General features: G+C 44.9%; 1 protein-coding gene across 1 annotated transcript in view; it reads right to left on the reverse strand.

Annotated features, from left to right (window-relative positions):
* Window positions 1-3,137: 3,137 nt before the first annotated feature.
* LOC311319766 (transcription factor SOX-6-like) overlaps window positions 3,138-21,200 on the reverse strand; it is a gene marked incomplete at its 5' end in the record, with an annotated part of 39,687 nt that continues 21,624 nt past the window's right edge. The window contains 5 exons of the mRNA XM_084451370.1: window positions 3,138-6,013; window positions 7,490-7,706; window positions 9,270-9,443; window positions 10,651-10,756; window positions 20,972-21,153. Coding sequence (XP_084307496.1) covers window positions 5,710-6,013; window positions 7,490-7,706; window positions 9,270-9,443; window positions 10,651-10,756; window positions 20,972-21,153 — 983 coding nt within the window. The 3' untranslated portion in view covers window positions 3,138-5,709. The remainder of the gene's footprint in view (window positions 6,014-7,489; window positions 7,707-9,269; window positions 9,444-10,650; window positions 10,757-20,971; window positions 21,154-21,200) is intronic.

A 21,200-nucleotide genomic window follows, 5' to 3' on the forward strand; every position in this document is an offset into this window, starting at 1 on the left:
AGAGAGGAGGAAGGTGGACAGGTGTGGTTGGTGAATGGAGCGTTGACCGGTGGCTGAGGGAAAGGGTCTGAAACGTTAACCTTCTTGTTAAATAAGTTGGTGAAATCGTCCGGGAGAAGGGAAGAGTTTGGGGGAGGGGCTGGGGGCTGGAGGATTGAAGAGATGGTTTAAATTTTAATTAGAGGTTTTAGGATTAGAAGCAGAGGTTAGAATTTTAGAGGGGAAGAAAGCAGCTTTATCCACAGGTAAGGAGGATGAACAAGTGAAAAGAAGAGATAAGATGTTAGTAGGGTCCCCCGGGAGTTTGCCTTTTCTCCATTTATGCTCAGCCATTCTCGGGCTCCACCAAGTTGTCGTTGGCCGTGCTGGCCTGGAAGTGAGGGGAGTCATTCAGATCATTGGCCCCTGAGTTGAATGGTCTGTACTTTTACTGACACACAAAGTATAGTTTTTTGTGTGTAAGTTTCGGCAATGGGAAAAATGAACTGTGGCTAGTACCCCCAGTGGTGGGCTCTGGTACATTTCGTAGGATGAACGAACGGACAGAGCCCATTTTAATAGCCTTTTCTCCGAATTCATCAGGTGGGGGACAACAAAGTTTATGACTAGAATCTATTCACCAATACCATAAGAATCTGCTAGGAACCTAAAAGGGTTTTTTAGTGGGTTCAATATTTCTCACAGGGACCAACAGTACAGTATAGGGCACTCATTTTTCAGTGTGGTAGTGTTCCTTTTCTGTACCATAGTGCTATTTAAAGCCACTATTAAATGTTTCTGAATTGCAGTTTCTGTCTAAGTATAATAAACAATGTCTAGACTCTAGATGAGAGGGAGACGTGGGCTGTTCAGGACAAGGCAGCACTCTTACCCACCGATCACACTGCGGAAATCCCACTCAGCTCTGGGTTAGACCATGTTCTCCAACACTCGGCAGCGATGTGGCCCTAAAGAACGACTCCCTGACTGTAGAACCATCACAGGAGATGCCATTGTGGAAGCAGAGTAATGCATTCATATTAATTATACTGCAGGCCAAACACCCACCACTCAATGCTAACATTGATACAGGCAATCCAAACACTGCACTAAAGCCCTTAGTAATCATTCCTTGCATGGTGAACACACCAGTTCAAAACACTCGTGCATAGAAAATCTACTCACTACTCCTGCACTCACACACACACACACAGGAAATGCTATGCAATCTGTGCAGATGATCCTTTTCTATTCATCTGGCAAACAGCAAAATGTACATCCTGTAAAATAATCATATAAAAAAGGAAAGGGAGATGTAAATCATTATGACTAAATGCGATTACAATGGCAAAGGAACAAGTAGGATTTCAAACATGCCTCCCAAGAGCCACACACGCACACGCACAAACACACACACACACACACACACACACACACACACACACACACACACACACACACACACACACACAGCAGTGTGACAAACTTCCCGGCGCCCCTCATAGTGTGACGCTACAGTCAATTTGGGAGTTACAATAAGATTTATTATGTGGCTGCATATGGCAGAGTTTTCCGTCTCCCGCTAAAGGCAGAGACTGCATGATGCAGCAAGCAGCGGCGCCGCGCACACACACCACAGTACACAGAGAATGTGTGCCGTTACCTCACACACACACACACACACAGACGCACACGCTCTCTCTCTCTCTCTCACACACACACACACACATACACACACACACTCACACACACAGAAGCACACGCTCACACACACACACACACACAGAGTATACGCTTATTGGATCTTACTGTATATTGAAGCAGTGACACAATTTACCATATTTACTGTAATTGACCTCCCAAAAATATGAGAGAAAACATTGCTGCCTCCCTCACAATTAGAGAATATATTAGAAGATAGAAAAATAAACCACTTTATGAAGTACATACTTTATGGAGTCATGCACCACATAGAGCAGTTCAATTCTTAGGGGCAAAAAAAACGTACAGAAATTGAATCATTAAACAAGTTTAAACCTTTGATGTGACCTGTAACAAGATTAAGAATGTCCATCCTTTGCATGGCCATTATTTTCCAGGATGCATTGAAATATTTTCTTGTACTGGATCAAAACGAATAATCTGCTCCAGGTAAATCGATGCCACTGGATTTCAGAATTTTAAAAATGACAGGACCCGAGAGGGGTGTCTTTATTCGGCCACATGACACACTTTGCACACAGTGACACACACATGCAATTTTTCAGGCGTTGCCAGTGGAAATTGTTCCCTGTATTTGTTCCATCCAAGCTGTCCAGGAACAGTGGGCAGCCATTGTCCAATGCGCCCGGGGACCAAGTCCAAGTGCTCAGTCCAGGTCTTGGTCAGGGACCGGACTGAAGAGCATCTGTTCTTCTGCATGTTTTTCCACATTGGGTTTTACAGGACGAAACCCTTGCAAACACGAGGAGAAAATGCTAATTCCGCAACAGAAAGGCCCGGAGACCTTCTTGCTGTGAGACAACAGTAGTACTGCGCCACCATGATTTTGGGGGTTCAGTGTCTTGCCCAAGGACACTTCAGCACAATGCTGGGAGCTGGGATCGAACCGGGTACTTCCCAGCCGTCACTTTACCTCCCAAGCTACATGCCATGTTTGACGTAGCTTGTTTTTAATTTAAGGAGTAGTAAAGGGAAAATGCATGTTTAGCCCTGTTTTAAGGTTACTTATGATCATATACAATGGTTCAGATCAAAACGTTGAGAAAACTAGCACTTTTGAGAAAGTCTGATAATTGCTCTACCACCGTTTTGGTCATACAATGGATGTGTTTCTTGTCTTTGAAATCGAGAGTTTAACATGTTTTTGAAAGAGTTTTCAAGATGCCCACCCACATCCATTGTATAACCAAAACAGTGGTAGAGCAATTATCAGACTTTCTCAAAAGTGCTAGTTTTCTCAACGTTTTGATATGAACCATTGTATATGATCATAAGTAACCTTAAAACAGGGCTAAACATGCATTTTCCCTTTACTACTCCTTTAAAGTCATTGCGTTTCCCGGAGAGGTTATACAAATGTAATGAGTCAATAATGAAAGGGTATATTTGTAAGGAAATCTCAGTCTTTATTTTTCTGATTGTCTTGTCTCACCAAGTTGTACTGATACTTTTAGAGCCAACACTGGCTAATAAATACAACGAAATGTTAAAACGCACAATTGAATTTCAAATACAATATTCAACACAAACGTGTGTGTGACCAGGAAAATGGTTTCTGCATCTGTACTGTAGGTCACCGCTGAATGTCTGCAGCCTCAGGGACCTGACCCTGACCCTTCAGGCAGTACTGGTGCTACAACAAAGAGTCTGCTTAAATAACAAAAAATGTTTCTGAACTGGAAATTTACTCAACCTTGGTAAATGCGAGGCCTCCTTATATGAGTCCAAACTGGTGATTTTTGATCATCATAATTTGTATGGTCGTTCACTTAACAACTTCACATTAGGCAGTACTGAAAAAAAAATACCATTCATATCCAGTGCTTATGATGCGAATAACACTTTAAACAAGGTCTATGAGAACCGTCATCTCATTTAAACAAGGTCTATGCATGAGAACAGTCCTCTCATTTCCCTGTGATGCTAACAAAATAAAACTTCAGTCCCAACAAGAAAATCTTCCTCTAACAACTAAATGTTTGTTCGACATGGTCAGGAGGACATACAAAATCAAAAACACATCATCCAGCAAACAGAGTAACCCTAAATCACCTAAAACCTAGGTGTTAAAATGGAAATATTTTCAAAACAGTGATGTGTATGAAATCTTGTATGGGTACGACTTCACAAAGGAAGTGATCTATCATTTACTTGAAATATCAGTTTCAAAATATACATGGGTTGCAGAAAAATGTACCTTGTTGAAATACTAGAGGTAATATTGATCATGATTTTTTTTCTAGCGTACCTATTTTATTTCCTTTGAATGTGCTGCTGAGAGAATTGCTGAATTGTAAACTTGATTTGTAAATGTATTTGTTTACCCTGTGTAACAAGGTACAATACAGTAAAGGAAACCAAAGCTGACCTATACTAAAGTGTCCCAAGCATTCATTAGTGTGATTCTCCCAGTGAGTTCACTCAAAAAGCTGACTCAAAGTTACACTTTAAGACTGTTCATTTCAGTTAAGATGGACTGACTCTAGATAAACATTTGCGTTTGAATTTGTTATATTCATAATCTCTACACAAAACCCAGCCAATTATTAAGATAATATTTTTCAAACCAGCTGCTCAAGCTGAAAATCAGTATAGTCAAGTGCACAGTACCAAAAAAAAGCTGATTTGATTGTTTTGACCACAACGTTCTCTCTCTGCGTCCTATTTCCCCACCCTTTTTCAAAATATGTGCACATGTGCACTCAACCAGAGAAAGGAAGTGATCAAGAACACACTTCTACAGCATTGTGGAACACTGGGGCGAAGCATCAGAGTGAGGTGTTCTACAAATATGACTTATCACCAGAGGGGGCGCCAGAGATAACTGGATCAGACTATGCTGAGCACTGAAGCTCCACTGTTCACCCTGAGCTCCAGCTACGGGCCGGGACAGTAGGGGGCCAGCAGTTTCCTAACAAGTACTCGTCAGATATTCAAAATAAAAATAAAAATGATTGTATAAGACTTTTTTGCAGTATTTAAAAATTAAGACTACAATATGTCAGATTGATGGAAATGTAGGTTTGGCACATTTGAAGTAAAACTGTACAATATAATAATAATAATAATAATAATAATAATAATAATAATAATATGATAGAAGGATTTGCCTCTCCTTGTTACGATGTCAGTCTGAATAAAATCCTACCACTCGATCGAATGAAATCAAAAACACATTCACAAGCTGGCACAACATACCTGAGCAGGGCCCATACACCCCATCAATAACAGTAATCTAACATATTGTAAGCATTTTGTCGAGAAAGGAGTAGATGAACTGTACTTTTAAGAAAAGAAAGGTAAGACTACGAGAGCTAGAATTTATATTAACTTTCAAATTTCAAGTTCTGACAGTCCAAGGTTTTACAGGCAGTGGAACCTGTCAGAAAATAGGTCTGCTCTGAAAAAAATAATAAAAACAAACCCACAAAAGGAAATACATAATAATAATAAAAACTTCATCACACTCATAAGAAACATTTAAGACCGATAGCTGTTGAAGACCAATTCCTGATGCCTCAAATCCATGCAGGCTCCTTAAAAACCACACAACTAAAATGTGTTTGTCGCTCACTTGGTTGTCCTACTCATTCTCATATTCGTTCTCTTCCTCCTCCACTCTATTGTCACTTGCTGTTGTCTTTGTCAGATTGTCAGGTTGGAAAGCATGCTCACTGTCAGTCAGATATATGGAGGTTGTCTGGGAGGGCTTGCTTTTGCCCTCTTTGCTGCTCGGTACCAGTACTTCTCCTCTGTCAGGCTGTTGGGAGCATGAGCAGTCTGTCGGATGCTGTTCAGAGCTCTCTGGGCGCGCTCAGTTCATATCATCCCACCCAGATCAATCTGAACATGTCCAGTCACCCAGCACCTCCACGCATCCATGTCCCGGGGCTAGTTCATAGCACGCTCAGTTCTCATGTGTTGAAAAAAGATGTCCTGAGCAAACTCAGTCTCGGTCGTATTGTTATGCTAAAAAAAAGAAAAAAAGAGAGAGGTTTCTGAGCGCACTCAGTTGGCACTGACAGCCTCCCGCGTCTCGTGGTCGCTGCTGAAGTCTGATTTGGGCTCGTCCTCAAATTCCTCGTACATGTCCATCTCGTCCTCGCCGTTGACGGGCTCACTGGGCTTCATGGCGCCCACCTCTGGCTTGATGCTGAAGGTGCTCTGGATGACGGGGACGGCCGGCTCGGGACTGGCCGACGCACTGGAACAGTCGGACGTCAGGTGTGGCGAAGGCGTGACCGTCGGCATGGCGATGGCACCTTGGTAGATGCCGCTGGCGTTGTTGCCGATGGGGAGCTGTGGCTGGGGGCTGTGAGAGAAAGAGAGAGAGAGAGAGAGAGAGAGAGAGAGGAGAAGGAGGGAGGCAGGGAAAGAAAGAAATTGAGGGAGAGAAAGAACAGGAACAGACAGGGAGGGAAAGAGAGATGGAACAAAAATATTGAAGAGGGAGAGACAAAAAGAAAGAGATGGATTAGCGATAGACAGCAAAATTCATTATACAGTACATAGGATGATGCGAGCAGAGAATTTATTCCAAAACGACTTAATAATAAGCTGAACGTCTGGCATGTTCTCATCTTCGGGCATGCCTAAACACAGCCCCTGCCAGTGCTCGGTAGCCCTGTCAACGTCACCTAAATAACCTCTTAAGATATGGGTGGAATGGAGGTAAATGCACATCACTCAAGCAAGCCCTCTGGCTCCTCAAATGAAGCACATAAACCAAGAAAATTGCCATCAGTTTCCTCACCTAAGAGTTTTTCTGCCCCCTCCCCCCAAAACAATTACTGCACAACTTCTTCTGACAGACCCATTTTCACATTAGGTGCTTAAAAACGACTCCCGTTTTCATTACACGGTGCCGAGTGAAGAAATTGGTTATAGCTCAACTGGCAACCCCAGTTATATGATTAAAGTTGTGATTGAAAGTCCAGATGTGGCGATTTGCAGGGTTTTTCTTCTACTTGACCACACACAGTAAATGGCGGGACTTAAGCCTGTGACGTCTAGCTACCAATGACCCCCCTCCTCCCCCGCCCCTAGCTCTCCCTCCCTTTCTCTCTTCCCCTCTCAAACATCTGCTTACGCTTCAGATCCCGCTAGAAACGTCTGTGTCCAATTTCTTCCGCCCGCAAGCTCCCGACCATTGTCCTAATTTAATAAATGACAACTATTAAAAATCGCTCCCCATTGAAAGCCGCACCCCTGGTAAATCCATTTAAACGTGGCCCACTGTGATGACTTTAAACAAGTCCACGGCTGTTTCCTATTAAGATGATGCCACTGAATTGTTGGCTCTTTTTGCCACTGGACTGCCGATAGATTTGAAAGGAGAGGCAGGGCAGCTCCTACAGTACGTTAAGGAGACCGCTGCAGTTATTAGAGTTACATTTTCGTTGGATGACACTTCTGGTGCCGGTTAGTCAGTTAAAAACTCCTTCCTGGGAGAGATGGTCACAGCTTAGTTTAAATCAATTGACAATTTGATAATCGTGTCGTGCACGAGATGTGATAACTTAAACTTGATAGTGCCCAAGACTGAAAGGACATCAAAAACCTTAAACTCTGGTTGTTGATACACCACTGTGTATCCACCAAACCAGGAGATGTCATTAGTCGGAGATTAAGTATAGAACTTAGAAGCCCTTTCAATGGAGAATCTAGACCTTGATCTGTTTCCAGGAAGCCAGTCCTTTACTATCCACGAAAAACCTAGAACCTTCCATGCGATCAGTCGGCTCTGTCTGTCTCTCTCTCTCTCTTTCTCTCTCTCTTTCTCTCTTACCCCACACTAAAGAACTGCCTCATCTCCTGCCGTCGCGAGCGCATCATCTGCTTGTACTCGCCGATGCGGAGCTTCTTCCCATCGATGATGCAGGTCCTCTTGGGGCGGGGCTTGTACTTGTAGTTGGGGTACTTCTCCAGGTGGATCTTGCTCAGATGAGCCTGCTCCTCGTAGTACGGCTGCTTCTCCTGGTTGGTCATGGACTTCCAGCGAGAGCCTGGAACGAGTTAGCAGTTGTTGAGGAAAGGAAACATGAAAGACCACCATTTAAGGCATGCATTAAGGTGTTTTTGCAGGGTGGTGTGTGGTGTTGTGTATTTCAAATTATTTGATTTAAAATCAGGAATTCAGCGAGCTGTTTTACATTAATTGGACTGCTCATATTCTGGGAAAACTCTAGTTTGGAGATACATTTTGGACTGGAAATGTGAATATGGTTAGGTACTGTATCAAGGTTGTTTGAAAAAGAAGTCCATCACACTTGAGTCTTGGCTCTAGAAGAATGATACATTGTGTACTCATTATTTTCCTCACTGAAGGACCAAGCCGACGGAACAAGTGGATGGAGCCGTTACCACAGGCATGCCGCACATCTGTGTAGCCTTCTGACAGACGGCTGTACTGTACACACGGACGACTCCGAGACTAGCTGTCTGTTTACTGAGGTTTATCAAATGCACTTCTTTTAGTTCAGGAAACAGTGTGGATGCATGTTTCACTGCAGCTGTGTTATTGTATCTGTATGCGACATGAAACACACCACACACACACACACACACACACACACACACACATACACACACACACACAAACACACACAGACAAACACAGACACACTTCATCCTCCCCTGTTCTCTCTCAGGTCTGGCGTTTCCTGGTATCACCGCAAACAAATGTTCAGTAAATATCCGGACAGTTTGTATCCTTCATATATAACTCTAAACATTTTGTTTCTCTCCTTAGCCTACGACTTGGTCATTATGTTTTATATAAGACAGAGCTGATTTAATACTCAAAATAATAAATTAATGCTCAAAGACTTCTTGAATTTGGATGTTCAATTTGTCTGTAAAAATCATTAGCCCTAACTGGGTGCTGTTTACTGGAAACCAAAAACGGAGCAGCGATTCAACACTGAAAAATAACTTTTCTGTCTAAGTCTGCACAAAGCTCTATCTGTAAACCAGACTCAAGCTAGTAAGCTAGTCCCCCCACCTGAAAAACAGTTCCTACTCATTGCAACGAGGCATTTCATATACATTCAGCAGTCCGTGAGCATATTGGACTCCTGTGTTACAGACAGAAGAGTCCTTGAACGTTGCTTGCCTATGTACAGCCCTAACGCTTAGCGTTGTGTGAATGGGTATCTGTGTCAGGCACATTAGTATCAACAGCAGCGCTTTTAAACTGAACACATCCATCACCCTAGTCAGGGACTTACAGCAGAGCTCCTTGTGTAGAAAGACCAGCACTGAAACACTCACACATACCCTTCTAAACTTCTAGTTACGCTCTCCAACATCCCCAACAAAAATATATACTGTCTTTTGGTGGTGGGGGGGGGGGGGTGATGGGTTCCACGGTGGAGCTGCATCACAGAGCACTATGACCTATAGCAGAGCTGCACCACAGGGCCTTATGTTCCATGGTGGAGTTGGACCAGATGTGGAGATGTGGAGTGAGAAATGAGAAATCCTATTGTGAGCTGAAACGACCAATTGGATGAGGAGGTGAAAGTGACCCATGACAACATCTAGGAGGGAACTGTCATCCTTCTTACCCAGGATCTTGCTGATGTTGGAGTTGTGCATGTCGGGGAAGGTCTGCAGGATCTTCCTCCTCTCGTCCTTGGCCCACACCATGAAGGCGTTCATTGGCCGCTTGATGTGGGGCTCGTTGCTGTTCCGCCCCCTAGCCTCCCGGAAGACACGCGCCTCGGTGGTGCTAGCGCTCCCTGTGGCAAGAAGAGGACATTGCAATTCAATATTAACACGCTAGACAAGTAGAGGTTGGAAATTAAAGAAAAACGCTACACTCTCTCTCTCTTTATCTCTCCCTTTCTCTCTCTCTCTCCCTCAATAATTTGCACCAAACTGTGATAATGCCTTCATCAAGGGGGGGGGGGGGGTGATGAGAAGATGCAAAAAAGACATGACAAAGGTATATTCATTCTGGACAACATGGTAGCGTGTTCCCCCCTGTAAGCTCCTATATAGGCACCACTTTCTGAGGAGAGGCCCAGTTGGAGAAGCAGAGGGAGAGAAGCATGCTCAGTCGGACCCCCAGCTGCGGAGCCACAACCGGGGGTCGCGGAGCCGAAGACGAGCCTCTCTCCCTCTGCAGCACGGTTGACCCGCTCTGATTTTCCAGATAACCATATCCGTTTACACCCCCCCGTGTTTACGCCGAGAGATTCTAAACTAAACCGTGATGAACGCTCCCCAATCCTCCTCCGCCTGTAAACAGTGGAGGGGTTTATGGGAAACAGGTGGGTTTTGGGCTCGAGTAAAAATGAAGATGAGGCGGTGTCTCTCTTTTCAGCGCCTGCTTCTGTTTGCATACTTGCGCTGGGCGGAATTGTCCGAGATGCAAACATTACTAGAGGATGGGGGGGAAAGGGTGGGGAGGGGGCTGAAAATGGGACCTTTGAGCCTCAAATCCTGTAGAAAAGGCCAGCTCACTTGAATCTCGAAGAAGCCATTCGGAGAACATGTAGACTTTGTTTAGCGGGTAAGAGTGTTCTCTCCTGAAGCATTGCGAGGGATACAATAAATATTTGTGTCTTGTGAATACAGTACCTGGGTGTGTAGGCTGACTGGTTCATTCTGTCTCCCCCCACAGAGACTGTTACTGTAGAGGGCCCCATAAGTGGCGCCACCATTCTCATAAGGGGGCCCCAAAGTTCAGGGTCACTGGTGTCATTTGGTCTAGGCAAGATGGGACCACTTTTACTTCAAACCTAACCTCTGTAACCTCTCCTCTTCTCTCTATCTAGTTATCCTTGCTCTCATTTTTCATCTTGTCTCTTTTGAGTCTCATACACATAAACATGACACGCACACACATACACACAACAAAATTCTATTAAGTTCAGTTTAAATTCATGGAAACAGCAAAGGGAAAGCAGATGTAGAGAAGAAAAGTGAGACAAGTGAACTCACCATCCATATCTTCTGGCCTGGTCAGATCTATGACCCGGTGACCCATCTTGGCCTCTTCTCCCAGCTTGCCCAGGTGCTGGCCCAAACTCTCAAAGTGCATCCGCTCCTGCAATACACAAAGCCAAAGGTCACTCATAGGCTTACGACAGGAACTTAAATTACACATTCTAGAGATAATGCTTATGTATGGGAGGGGGTCACTGGAGGAAAACAGGGGAGGGTCATACAAATTTTAATCGATCAAATTTACACACACACACACAATACTGCTAGTGTATTTTTCTCATTCCTGGCCAAACTGTATAGCTACAAAATCAAACCATAAAAAAGAATCATGAAAGCAACCTCAGAGACTGTGGTGAAACCTGATTGGTTGTGCATTAGTTGAGTCAATTATGCAAATGAGAACAGGAGGGTTCTGGGGCGAGCTAGGTTGGATTTTGACTGGTATCTCGAGGAGTGTGGTCATGTCATGTAGTTGTAATAAAAGTTCATACTGGCTATAGCCTACATTGTGCATTTTTATCCACTAGGCTACATTAGATAATATCAAATCCAGGGTTCATAAACCCCCTCCACAGAATCATTTACCCACCCAGCAGCACACTTTGCCAAGAAATGCTCCAAATGACTAAAACAATGTTGGGATTCTTTCTGCCACTGATCTTACCTGCTGATCCTCCTCAAAATGATGACAACGAATAACCTTGGCTGTACAGTATCTAAAATAAATGCTTTCTTTTCTGGGAGTTAAGGATTCATCATACCGCATTAAATGTACTGTAGGCTGTTATTTAAAAAAAAAAAAAAAAAAAAAAAAAAGGTTGACAATCTGTTGTTAGACAGAGAAAATTAATTACCATTCTTATAAAATGATACCATATTCTGGTAAATAATCTTGCCTTTTGGATTTATGGTTCTTACGCTGGATACCTTTACTTGTTGTAATACTTCAGTACATTTACCTTAAGAGTTTTAAGACATGTACATGTACAGTTACTTTAAGACTTTTACCCAAGTAGTACTGACTTAGCTGGCTAACATCTGATGTGATGTGTGATAATGGTACAGTTCAAACGCAAACTCATCAATAGAAACAATGGGACATAATTTAGTCAGTCATTCAGTTTTACAGGTACAGTATTCATCATTATTTGGTGGGGAAACCTTTTTTCAATCGCCTGGAGACGGTCAAGGAAAAATATATTTCTGTCAGAGGGAAGGTCACACCTTTTTATATCAGAGCACTTTAAAATCCTCCAGTGACCCCTCACTCTAAATAACGAACAGTTTACCCACATACACACACACACACACACACACACACACACATACACACAGAGAATAGAGCAGACACTTTAGAACAAAGTACTGTATAACGATATCACAGAGTATCAGAGTATCTATTTGAGAAACTTTGCAATAATATAGCAGGCATATTCCGATTTTTCAGTGTGGTGGTTTGTAATTTAATCGGGGTATCTCTGGATCAAAGGTCTGGCCTATTCCTGTGATCTCAGAGAAGGATCTAAAGCGGGAGCCACACAGATGATCAGAGCATCTGGACTCATCTCATCTCAGTTGGCTGCAGATCTTTGGAATCTTGAGTTCCAAGATTCTCAGGCCAACTGACAAAATTGGACAAAGTCTAACGACATCTGAGATGTAGCCGAACTGCAGTTGTCTTCTTGACTGTGTGACATATCAACTGGCCAGCTCTCAAAACAAATTACTAAACATGGTTAGCTAACTCTACTACTAGCTAAGGTAGAGGCATTGCCCTAAACTTAATATCATTTTTGCTATGTGTTTTTGCATGCAATGAGTACCCTATGTTACCAGCAGCAGGGCGCACAGTTTATATCTCTTTAATGATAAGAATAAAATGGCTGTGCAATATTATTGATTATAAAGATACAGTATCTAAACGAAGTGGTAGCAGGCTGCTACATTATTTAGCTGGCTATGGCTAGCTATAGCTGAAGCCTGAAGTTATTGTTTCGAAATTAATATTGATCTCTTTGATAGGTTAGGTTAGCCTATGTGCCGCTGTAGCTCAGGAGGACCAACTCCAATATTCCAACAATCCAATGATTGTAGGGTTGGCGGTTTGCATCCCAGCTCCTCCTGTCCACATGTCGAACCCCAAACTGCTTCCAATGAGCAGGCTAGCGCCTTGCATGGCAGCTGCCACCATTGGTGTGTGAATGTGTGTGTGTGTGAATGAATGAATGACAGGCCATTGTAAAGCGCTTCAGTTCAGTCCATTTTCCACCGAGAAGGTGATTGGTTGTAAACTGCTATCCCTACAGGACCTGCATGCCTCCAGAGCTCTGAAATGGGCCAGATTGTGTCCAACCCCTCCCACCCCGATCACAGTCTCTTTGCATCACTCCCCTCCGGCAAAAGATTTCAGTCCATCAGTGCCAAGACCTCTTGCCACAAAAACAGCTTCTTCCCCACGACCGCTGATTGTACCACATATCATAACGGCACACACATTGTACTATATATATAAAACATTGCACATACATCACACTACACTCTGCACACACACTGCATATGGGTCAATGACATAAGGTTTTCAAAGTAACAAAAAATTAAAACTGAAATTTCACTTCCCTAAAATTATTTTTTATGTTCTATTATTAGTGTCACCTATGCTCTTACAATATATTAGTTATATTCAAGAATGAAGCCAATAATTCATTTTTATTCTGATTCATATAAATGTACCCTTGTAAAAAGCCATTCGGTATAACACTGATTGTTTTTTCGAAAAATTTAATTGTATGTAAATTTCTATATCCATGCATAGACTGGCAGAAAAATAACCACCCAGAAAAAAGTACATTATTTTATTTTGAATACATTTTCGATGTGTCATGTGTACAACATTTGTTGTACTGTTCTGTTCTGTTACTGTACTGTTGTGTTTGTCTGTATCACAATATTTTGTTATCCTGAATGACACATCACTACTGCCCACAAATATTGATTATTGATTGATTCCTTCAGCAATAACAATAATGACCCTATGAAATGTTATTAGTTGCAACAATAGTCTTTTTCTTTGAGCTATTTTTAAGTTAAAACTGTGTATGGGAAAAAAACAGGATGCATTTGTGGGTGAGCAGCAGGATTTTGTAATTGATCCTGGATGAGACAGGGAGTCAGTGAAGTGCATGTAGAATGTGCTCATATTTACAGACTCTCATACGGACCCTGGAAGTGCTATTCTGGATGTATTGCAGCTTCTGGATGCTCTTCCCTGAAATCCTGATGAAGAGCCCGTTGCAGTAATCCAGCCTTGTGGAGATAAAGGCATGGACGAGCTTCTCTGCATCTGGCAGGGTTAGAGTGGGACGAAGTTTGGAGATGTTTCGGAGGTGATAGAACGAGGTCTTGCACAGGTGTTGTATATGGTCGTTGAAGGTCAGGTGGAGGTCAAACTGAATCCCCAGGTTTGTGACTGAGGGAGAGAGGGGGATGACCCGGCCGTCAAAGGTGAGTTGGGATATGGGTGAAGACTGAATCTGGTGTAGGGTGCCAATGAGAAGTGCCTCAGTTTTGTTGCTATTCAACTGGAGTACGTTTCTGTTCATCCATGCCTTTATCTCCTCAAGACAGGTGGTGAAGGATGACAGGGCTGCAGAGGGGTTTGGGGCAGTCTTGATGTAGAGTTGTGTGTCATCAGCATTACAGTGGAAGGACATCCCATGTCTGCTGATGACACAACCGATGGGGAGCATATAAGTGATGAAGAGGATGGGGCCGAGAACCGAGCCCTGCGGAACACCCACAGGTGACAGGGAGCAACCTGGACCTGCATCCTCCCAGAGAGACATATTCAGCCCTGCCTGAAAGGTAGGACTGGAACCACTGCAGTGCACAGTCTGAGAGTTCAACGGTGTTGTGGAGGCGCTCCAAGAGGATGGTATGATCCACAGTGTCAAATGCCACTGTCAGGTCACGGAGATCCTGCGTCAGCTGTCATCAGTAGGTCATTCGTCACCCAGAGCAGAGCTGTTTCGGTGCTGTGAGCTGAGTGAAAGCCTGACTGACATTTTTCAAACAAATTGTTGCGTTTGAGGTGGTCCTGGGGCTGAGAGGCAATTACTTTCTCAAGTACCTTGGACAGAAAGGGGAGGTTTGAATTAGGCTTGTAGTTAGTGAGAACTTCCGGGTCCAGGGTGGGCTTCTTGAGGATGGTGCGGATAACAGCAACTTTGAGAGCAGGTGGGACATGGCCAGTTTGAACGGAAAGGTTAACGGCCTGGGTGATGATTCGACTTGAGCAGAGCAGTTGGAATTGGGTCCAGGGTGCAGGTGGACGATTTCATTCCTCTGAGGGTTTCCTCAATGTGGCTCTGCTGAACCCTAGTGAAAAGATGGCAAGTTGAGGGGTTGGAGGCAGGGGAAGACAGAGGGGAGGGGCTGGGCATCAGAGAGCGGATGTTGTTGACTTTGGATCTAAAAAAAAGTCAATGAAGCTGTTGCATCGCTCCTCTGGAGCTCCAGAGGGGGAAGATGATTGTGGCTTCAGAAGGGGATTTATGGTGGAGAAAAGCTGCTTAGAGTTCCCAGAGTTTTTATTGATTAGGTTGGAGTAGAATTGTGAGCGAGCATCTTTCAGGGACTTGTGAGTGAGCCCTTTGATGTTCACGGAAAGCCAGCTTGTGAACAGTGAGCCCAGACTGTCTGAATTGGTGTTCCAGGACACGGCCAGCTGTTTTCATTTTCTGTAGTTCCTGTGTGAACCAGGGGGCAGAGCATTCAAAGTTAACCTCACGTGTCTTTACAGGGGCATGAAGGTCAACAACACTACTCAGGGATGTATTGTAGTGCTCCATTAGTTCATCCATTGCTGCAGAAGCTGGGCAGGTGATGCGTTGGAGGTCTGTGGTCATGGCGGTTGGATTTAGGCGTTTCCGGTTTCGGAAAGACATTTGTTGTGTAGGTCTAGTGGAAGGCAGTAGAAATGTCAAGGCCATTGAGACCACCTTGTGGTCAGACACACCCAGATCATAGACCTCTAGACTATTGATGGGGGTAAGTCAGTGTTGTACTGTTTGTAGTTTGCTAGCTAACTACAGCAGCTACATGTTAACATCAGCTAACATTAGCTTGGCAATAGCTAGCCACATACTGTAAGTAATGTAGCCACAGTTTTTAGTCTGTCTTATGTTGTTACTAGCTATGTGTTGTGGGTGTGTTGTGAGTTTTAAATGACCACTCACTAGTGGAAACAATAGGGCACCATGTTACTGTAATGGCCATGTGTTATGAATTGTAGGCTATCACAACAGTGGTGAAACTGCATTTATCTTCTTCTGATTTTATATTGATTTGGTAAATTTTTGCTGTCCAAAAATCTGCCAATCCATTAATTTATTTTATAGTCAACATCGAGCATGCCTGAGCATTGAGCATAATTGTATAGGCTATTTGAATTAATAGCTAGCCGAGCATTGCATAGAGCATAGAACATCTCTGATAAATCTTTGAAAATCTGAAAAGATCTGATATTGAATATGTTGAAACTCTAAATCTGAGAAAATGGACTGGAACTCAGGTGACATGAGATGAGTCTAGATGCTCTCAGATCGTTTGTGTGGCCCTACGTTTGTGTGGCCTTAGAGTGCTGCTAATGATGATTTAACAAACAGTGTGTGTGTGTGTGTGTGTGTGTGTGTGTGTGTGTGTGTGTGTGTGTGTGTGTGTGTGTGTGTGTGTGTGCGTGTGTGCGTGCGTGTGTGCGTGCATGTGTGCGTGCGTGCGTGTGTGTGTGTGTGTGTGTGTGTCAGACTCTCTTATACACTTTACTGAAGGTTTGTACGTTTTTAAGACTCATATTTAGAAACACATTTGTTACATAATGATGTCCAGTAGCAGGTTAGATGAGTCAACCAGAGAATGTGTACTGCGTCTTTCTGAAGAAGAACAGGCCCCCTGAGGGGATGTTGGGAGGGATTTTTTGCAAGGCAGAGAAGGACTGAAAAAGAGGGACCAGGCGGAGGAGAGGTCTAAAAGAGGACAAAAAAGAGCAATGAAGAAGACAGAAATCAAATCAGCAGGGTGACCCAAAAGAAAGAACGAAATATGAGTCGCTAAATAATCCCCAAAAAGAAAGAAAAGACAATAACGTTACACAGAAAAAAAGTCAACACGTAAAGTCAACACGTACTGTACAATCTCTGTCCCTGAGCTCCACGAAGACTCCAGCCTCTCCACCCACCCTGCCTCTACTCTGGCTGATTATACCTCCACTGCCAGCCTCGCTGCCTGCTCACTCCAGATCAGTCCAACATGAAGGCCTCCAGCTAAAATTACCCTTCGCCACGCTCCCAAACTGTGGTGGAAAGCGCAAACCCTTCCACAATCACCACACATCCCTCCTCCCCCTCTCCTCCCTCTCCTCCCTCCTCCTCCTTTCCTGCTTTTCTGGTGACAGAGGCATTTTGTTGGACGCTGAAGCATGGTTGCCGGGTGAAGTCATGCCGGGGCCGGCCGCTGGCAGGGCCGCTGGAACAGGGTGGTGTGTTTTTTTTTTTTTTCTTTAACTTCTTCTGTTGTGTTTTACGGTGGTGGGGGGGGGAGGGGAGGGGGGGGGAGACGGAGAAGGGCCAATGTCAGCACCATGGCGAGGGCTGTAATCAGGCCCACCGCAGAACATGTGCCTGGGCTACGCTCAGCACACCACAGGAGCTGCACAGGGCCCAACAGAGAACATAGAGGTCCTGGAGAAGACCTGGCCTGGGGTCTAGAAAGGACTAGGCAGGGACACAGAGAGAGAGAAGAGAGAGAGAGAGAGAGAGAGAGAGAGAGAGAGAGAGAGAGAGAGCGAGGGAGGTGGGCTTGACGGTTCTACAGACGGACCGAGAGAACATGGAGGACTTCCAAAGGTCTAGCCCAGGACCAACGCATGACACAGTGAGAGGGAACTTGTGTTGGACCAGACTGTAGAATAACACTGAACTAGCCCGAGATCTAAAGAGAACTTCTAGAGGGGACATCTGTCAGAGAAGACAGACTAGCCTATTCCCCACTGAAGAGGCCCTTATTTCTACACTTGGCTTCATCTGCATCAGAGGAAGTTGACTCTAGAGGAACTAAGAGGACTTTTCTAGTAGAGAACTTTAACAAACTGACTGACTAGCCCCGGCCCTGAAGAAAACATAGACAGAGATGATAGACAGAGACAAGACTAATGTGGAATTGGATGTTTTTCATCAACCAGAACTTCTGTACCAAGACTCAGGCCCACACAAACAAGGCTGAAGCCATCGCTTACTGTACATGTATAACTGACAATGACTAACTTACATCAGTGACCACTGAAACCGTTTAAAAGAAGGTCTTTCAAACACAGTGTTTTGACTAGAATAGAAGCTTGTCCACCATGCAGCTCCGTCTCCATCTGCAGTTGAAGAGACACGCGGCAGCTACTCTCTCCGTCTGAGCTCTCTCTCTCTCTCCATTCTGGCGGTTTTTTTGCGCCCGCCGCACCTCATGACGTTGCCAAGGCAGCGCTGTAAACACAGAGCCGGCCCGGAGCGTTTTTTTTTTTTTATCAGCGCCGCGTTGAGCTCATTACAGCGGTTACGCTATACTGGCAACCCTGCTCCAGCTGACCCACAGCCGTTTACTGGGTCCTCCAGGAACCGTCAAGCCCGCCTCCCTCGCTCCTTCTCTCTCTCTCTCTCTCTCTCTCTCTCTCTCTCTCTTCATTGCTCTCCTCCCCACCTTCACTACCTCCGTCTCTCCGTCTCTGCGTTGACAGTCCGAGGAGTCCTGCCCATCGCAACTGAGGACTTCCTTCTCTTTCCTCTCTTCGCCCCCCTTCTCTCCCCCTCTCCCTTCTCCCCCTCTCCCTTCTCTCCCTCTTCCCTCTCTCCCTCTTCCCTCTCTCCGTCTCTTCCTCTCTCCGGTCACCCCGTCTCCCATTTCCCAATCTCCACTTCCACGGTCTCTTTTGAAACCTAAAACCTCCTGCATTTCAACAAGTGGCAGAAGGTGTACACAATAAAGACATTTTTGGTCCCGGTGTCTAAACGCAGCCCAGTGACTGTGAGTGGCGCAGATAGCCAGTGAATGTCTCTACAGATCTCAAGGTGCGGGACAACAGGAGACGGCAGCGTGTTGACTGGCCCGGTTACACTTTGCGTCATTCCTCTCTCTCATTTCTCTATGGCAAACGCTAACCCTTAATGGGCCTTTTTCTCCCACAGTGTGACACACAAAGAAGCTGCCACCGAGTGCCTGAGCAGCCCCGACAGCTGATGTCAACTACCAACAGCATTAAGTGGACTTACTGACAGAGCATTTGAGTAAAGTACTCATGCTATCTACAGTGGGAGGAGCAGGTTACGTTACACTAGGACAGCTTGGAATTGGCCACAATTTATGGTGGATACACACACGCGGACACATGCGTATATGCATACATACTCTACGCACACACACACACACGCGCGCACGCACACACACACACACAGTGGCTATTTCAGTGAGTTTGGCAGCCATGGACCTGTTGGAAGCAGAGTAAGCGTAAGGCGATACTCAACAATGCCACTTGCTGGCTGGGCCCCGTGTCTGTGTGAGATCTATAATGACATTAGCATGGCCAGGGCCGGAGCCGTGCCAGGACACACACACACACACACACACACACACAGCAGACAGCGTCGGGGTACACACCTAACACACAGAGACAGGGGATTACTTTTTCAATGCTAAAGGTAGCGGAGAGGGAACTGTCTGTGCTCGGAATAAGGGACGAGGCCCACAAGCACGTACACACGCTCGCACACACACACACACACGCACACACACGCACACATACACACACAAACACACACAAACACACACACACACACACACACAGGGCAGTCACACACACCGTTGCTCTTCTGCATATGCACACACACACACACATTAAACGGCGTTGATTACGGACTCTTGTGGATTGCTGGATCAACAACTCTGAGCAGAAGGTCTTCCTTTGTCTCTTTGACTTGGAAAAGGTGAGTCACTTAAAGTGTCCAGCAAGTTTCTCTGTGAATTGTTTAAGACAGAGCAAATCCTCTTAACCACTGACAGCACCCTGGCTAAAGACAAAAATATAATTAAAACTAAGAAAAGTGTGTTTGGGGAGCTGTTGTTAGGTAACCAATATAACAACGAACAACAAACAGGCCTACCGTTTTTTTTCAAACCGGAAACAATTACATTGAGAGTTTCCAAATGAGAGTTTTATTAGTAGGCATGAGGCCATAAACCAAATGACTGTGTCGCGCAGTTTGTTCTTATGAAGTCGGAAAATTTCGGCTTGGCGCTACTCAGGGGAGAACAGACAAGTATTGATCCTGACTCTCCCGATTACAGTCATCATTTTATTTGAAGATATCGGTTTAAGGTACGCATAAATTATGATATGAAATATGTGATTCATTAAAAAAGGACTAATAAGCACAACTAATTACAAAATAAGAACAATACAAAGACATTATGAGCATTTGAGCTTTAAAACCTCTTATTGGAGTCCAAAAGACAATTATATATTTGTGCGCCAGCACAGACTAAGGTTAAAAAAATATTCATGATCAGTCACTCAGAAGAGGAGGAGGGGAACTGGCTGATGTCTTCGAAGATATTTTGGTGAGGATTCCGAGGAGAATGAGCTAAGGTGCTCGTACAGCGTTGATCAACTGCTCCAATGAAGATGGGGGGGGGGCTAGAGGGGAGTCCTGCCCCCAGACGTGAGGCTCTGATTGGGCTAAGACCCAGAGGAAGGGATAAGGGGAGCTGGACTCGCTCCACCGTGCACACATGCATACACACACCCACACACACACCCACACCAAAGCCATAACTGTCATTGCCCCAGCTGCTGCCTCTTCAAAGCTGTTGACTTCTGGGTGGCCGGGAATATCCGAGGAGATGATCTCGAGAGCAGCCAAGGCTCCAGCCAAACCAGAAAACATCTCATTTTTGCATTTTTCTTTTTCACATGCATGATTTGAGTAGAAACCTTGACAAATTGAGAACTGGGAGATCAGGAGCAATTGTAAGCTGTGTGTGTGTGTGTGTGTGTGTGTGTGTGTGTGTGTGTGTGTGTGTGTGTGTGTGTGTGTGTGTGTGTGCGTGTGTGTGTGTGTGTGTGTGTGTGTGTGCGTGTGTGCGTGCGTGGGTGTGTGTGTGTGTGTGCGTGCGTGTGTGTGCGTGTGTGGATGTGTGTGTGTGTGTGTGTGTGCGTGTGTGCGTGCGTGGATGTGTGTGTGTGTGTGTGTGTGCGTTCCTGTGTGAATGCGACTCTAACCTTGTTGCCGTTGTTGAGGTTCATCCCAGTCAGTGCAGACAGCTTGGCTTCCAGGCCCTGCTGATGATGATGAAGCTGCTCTCTCTGGATCTGCTCCCTCATCTTCCTCGCCTCCTGGATGGCCTTCATCACCGCGTCCTGGTCTCCGAAGAGCGCTGTCGAGTTCAGGCTGGATAGGATGTCTACGGGGGGATGGAGGGGTCAATCCAGGGCTGTCACTAAGACTAAC

This window comes from Borostomias antarcticus, assembly GCF_949987555.1.
Source record: "Borostomias antarcticus genome assembly, chromosome: 16".
Taxonomy (NCBI): Eukaryota; Metazoa; Chordata; class Actinopteri; order Stomiiformes; family Stomiidae; genus Borostomias; species Borostomias antarcticus.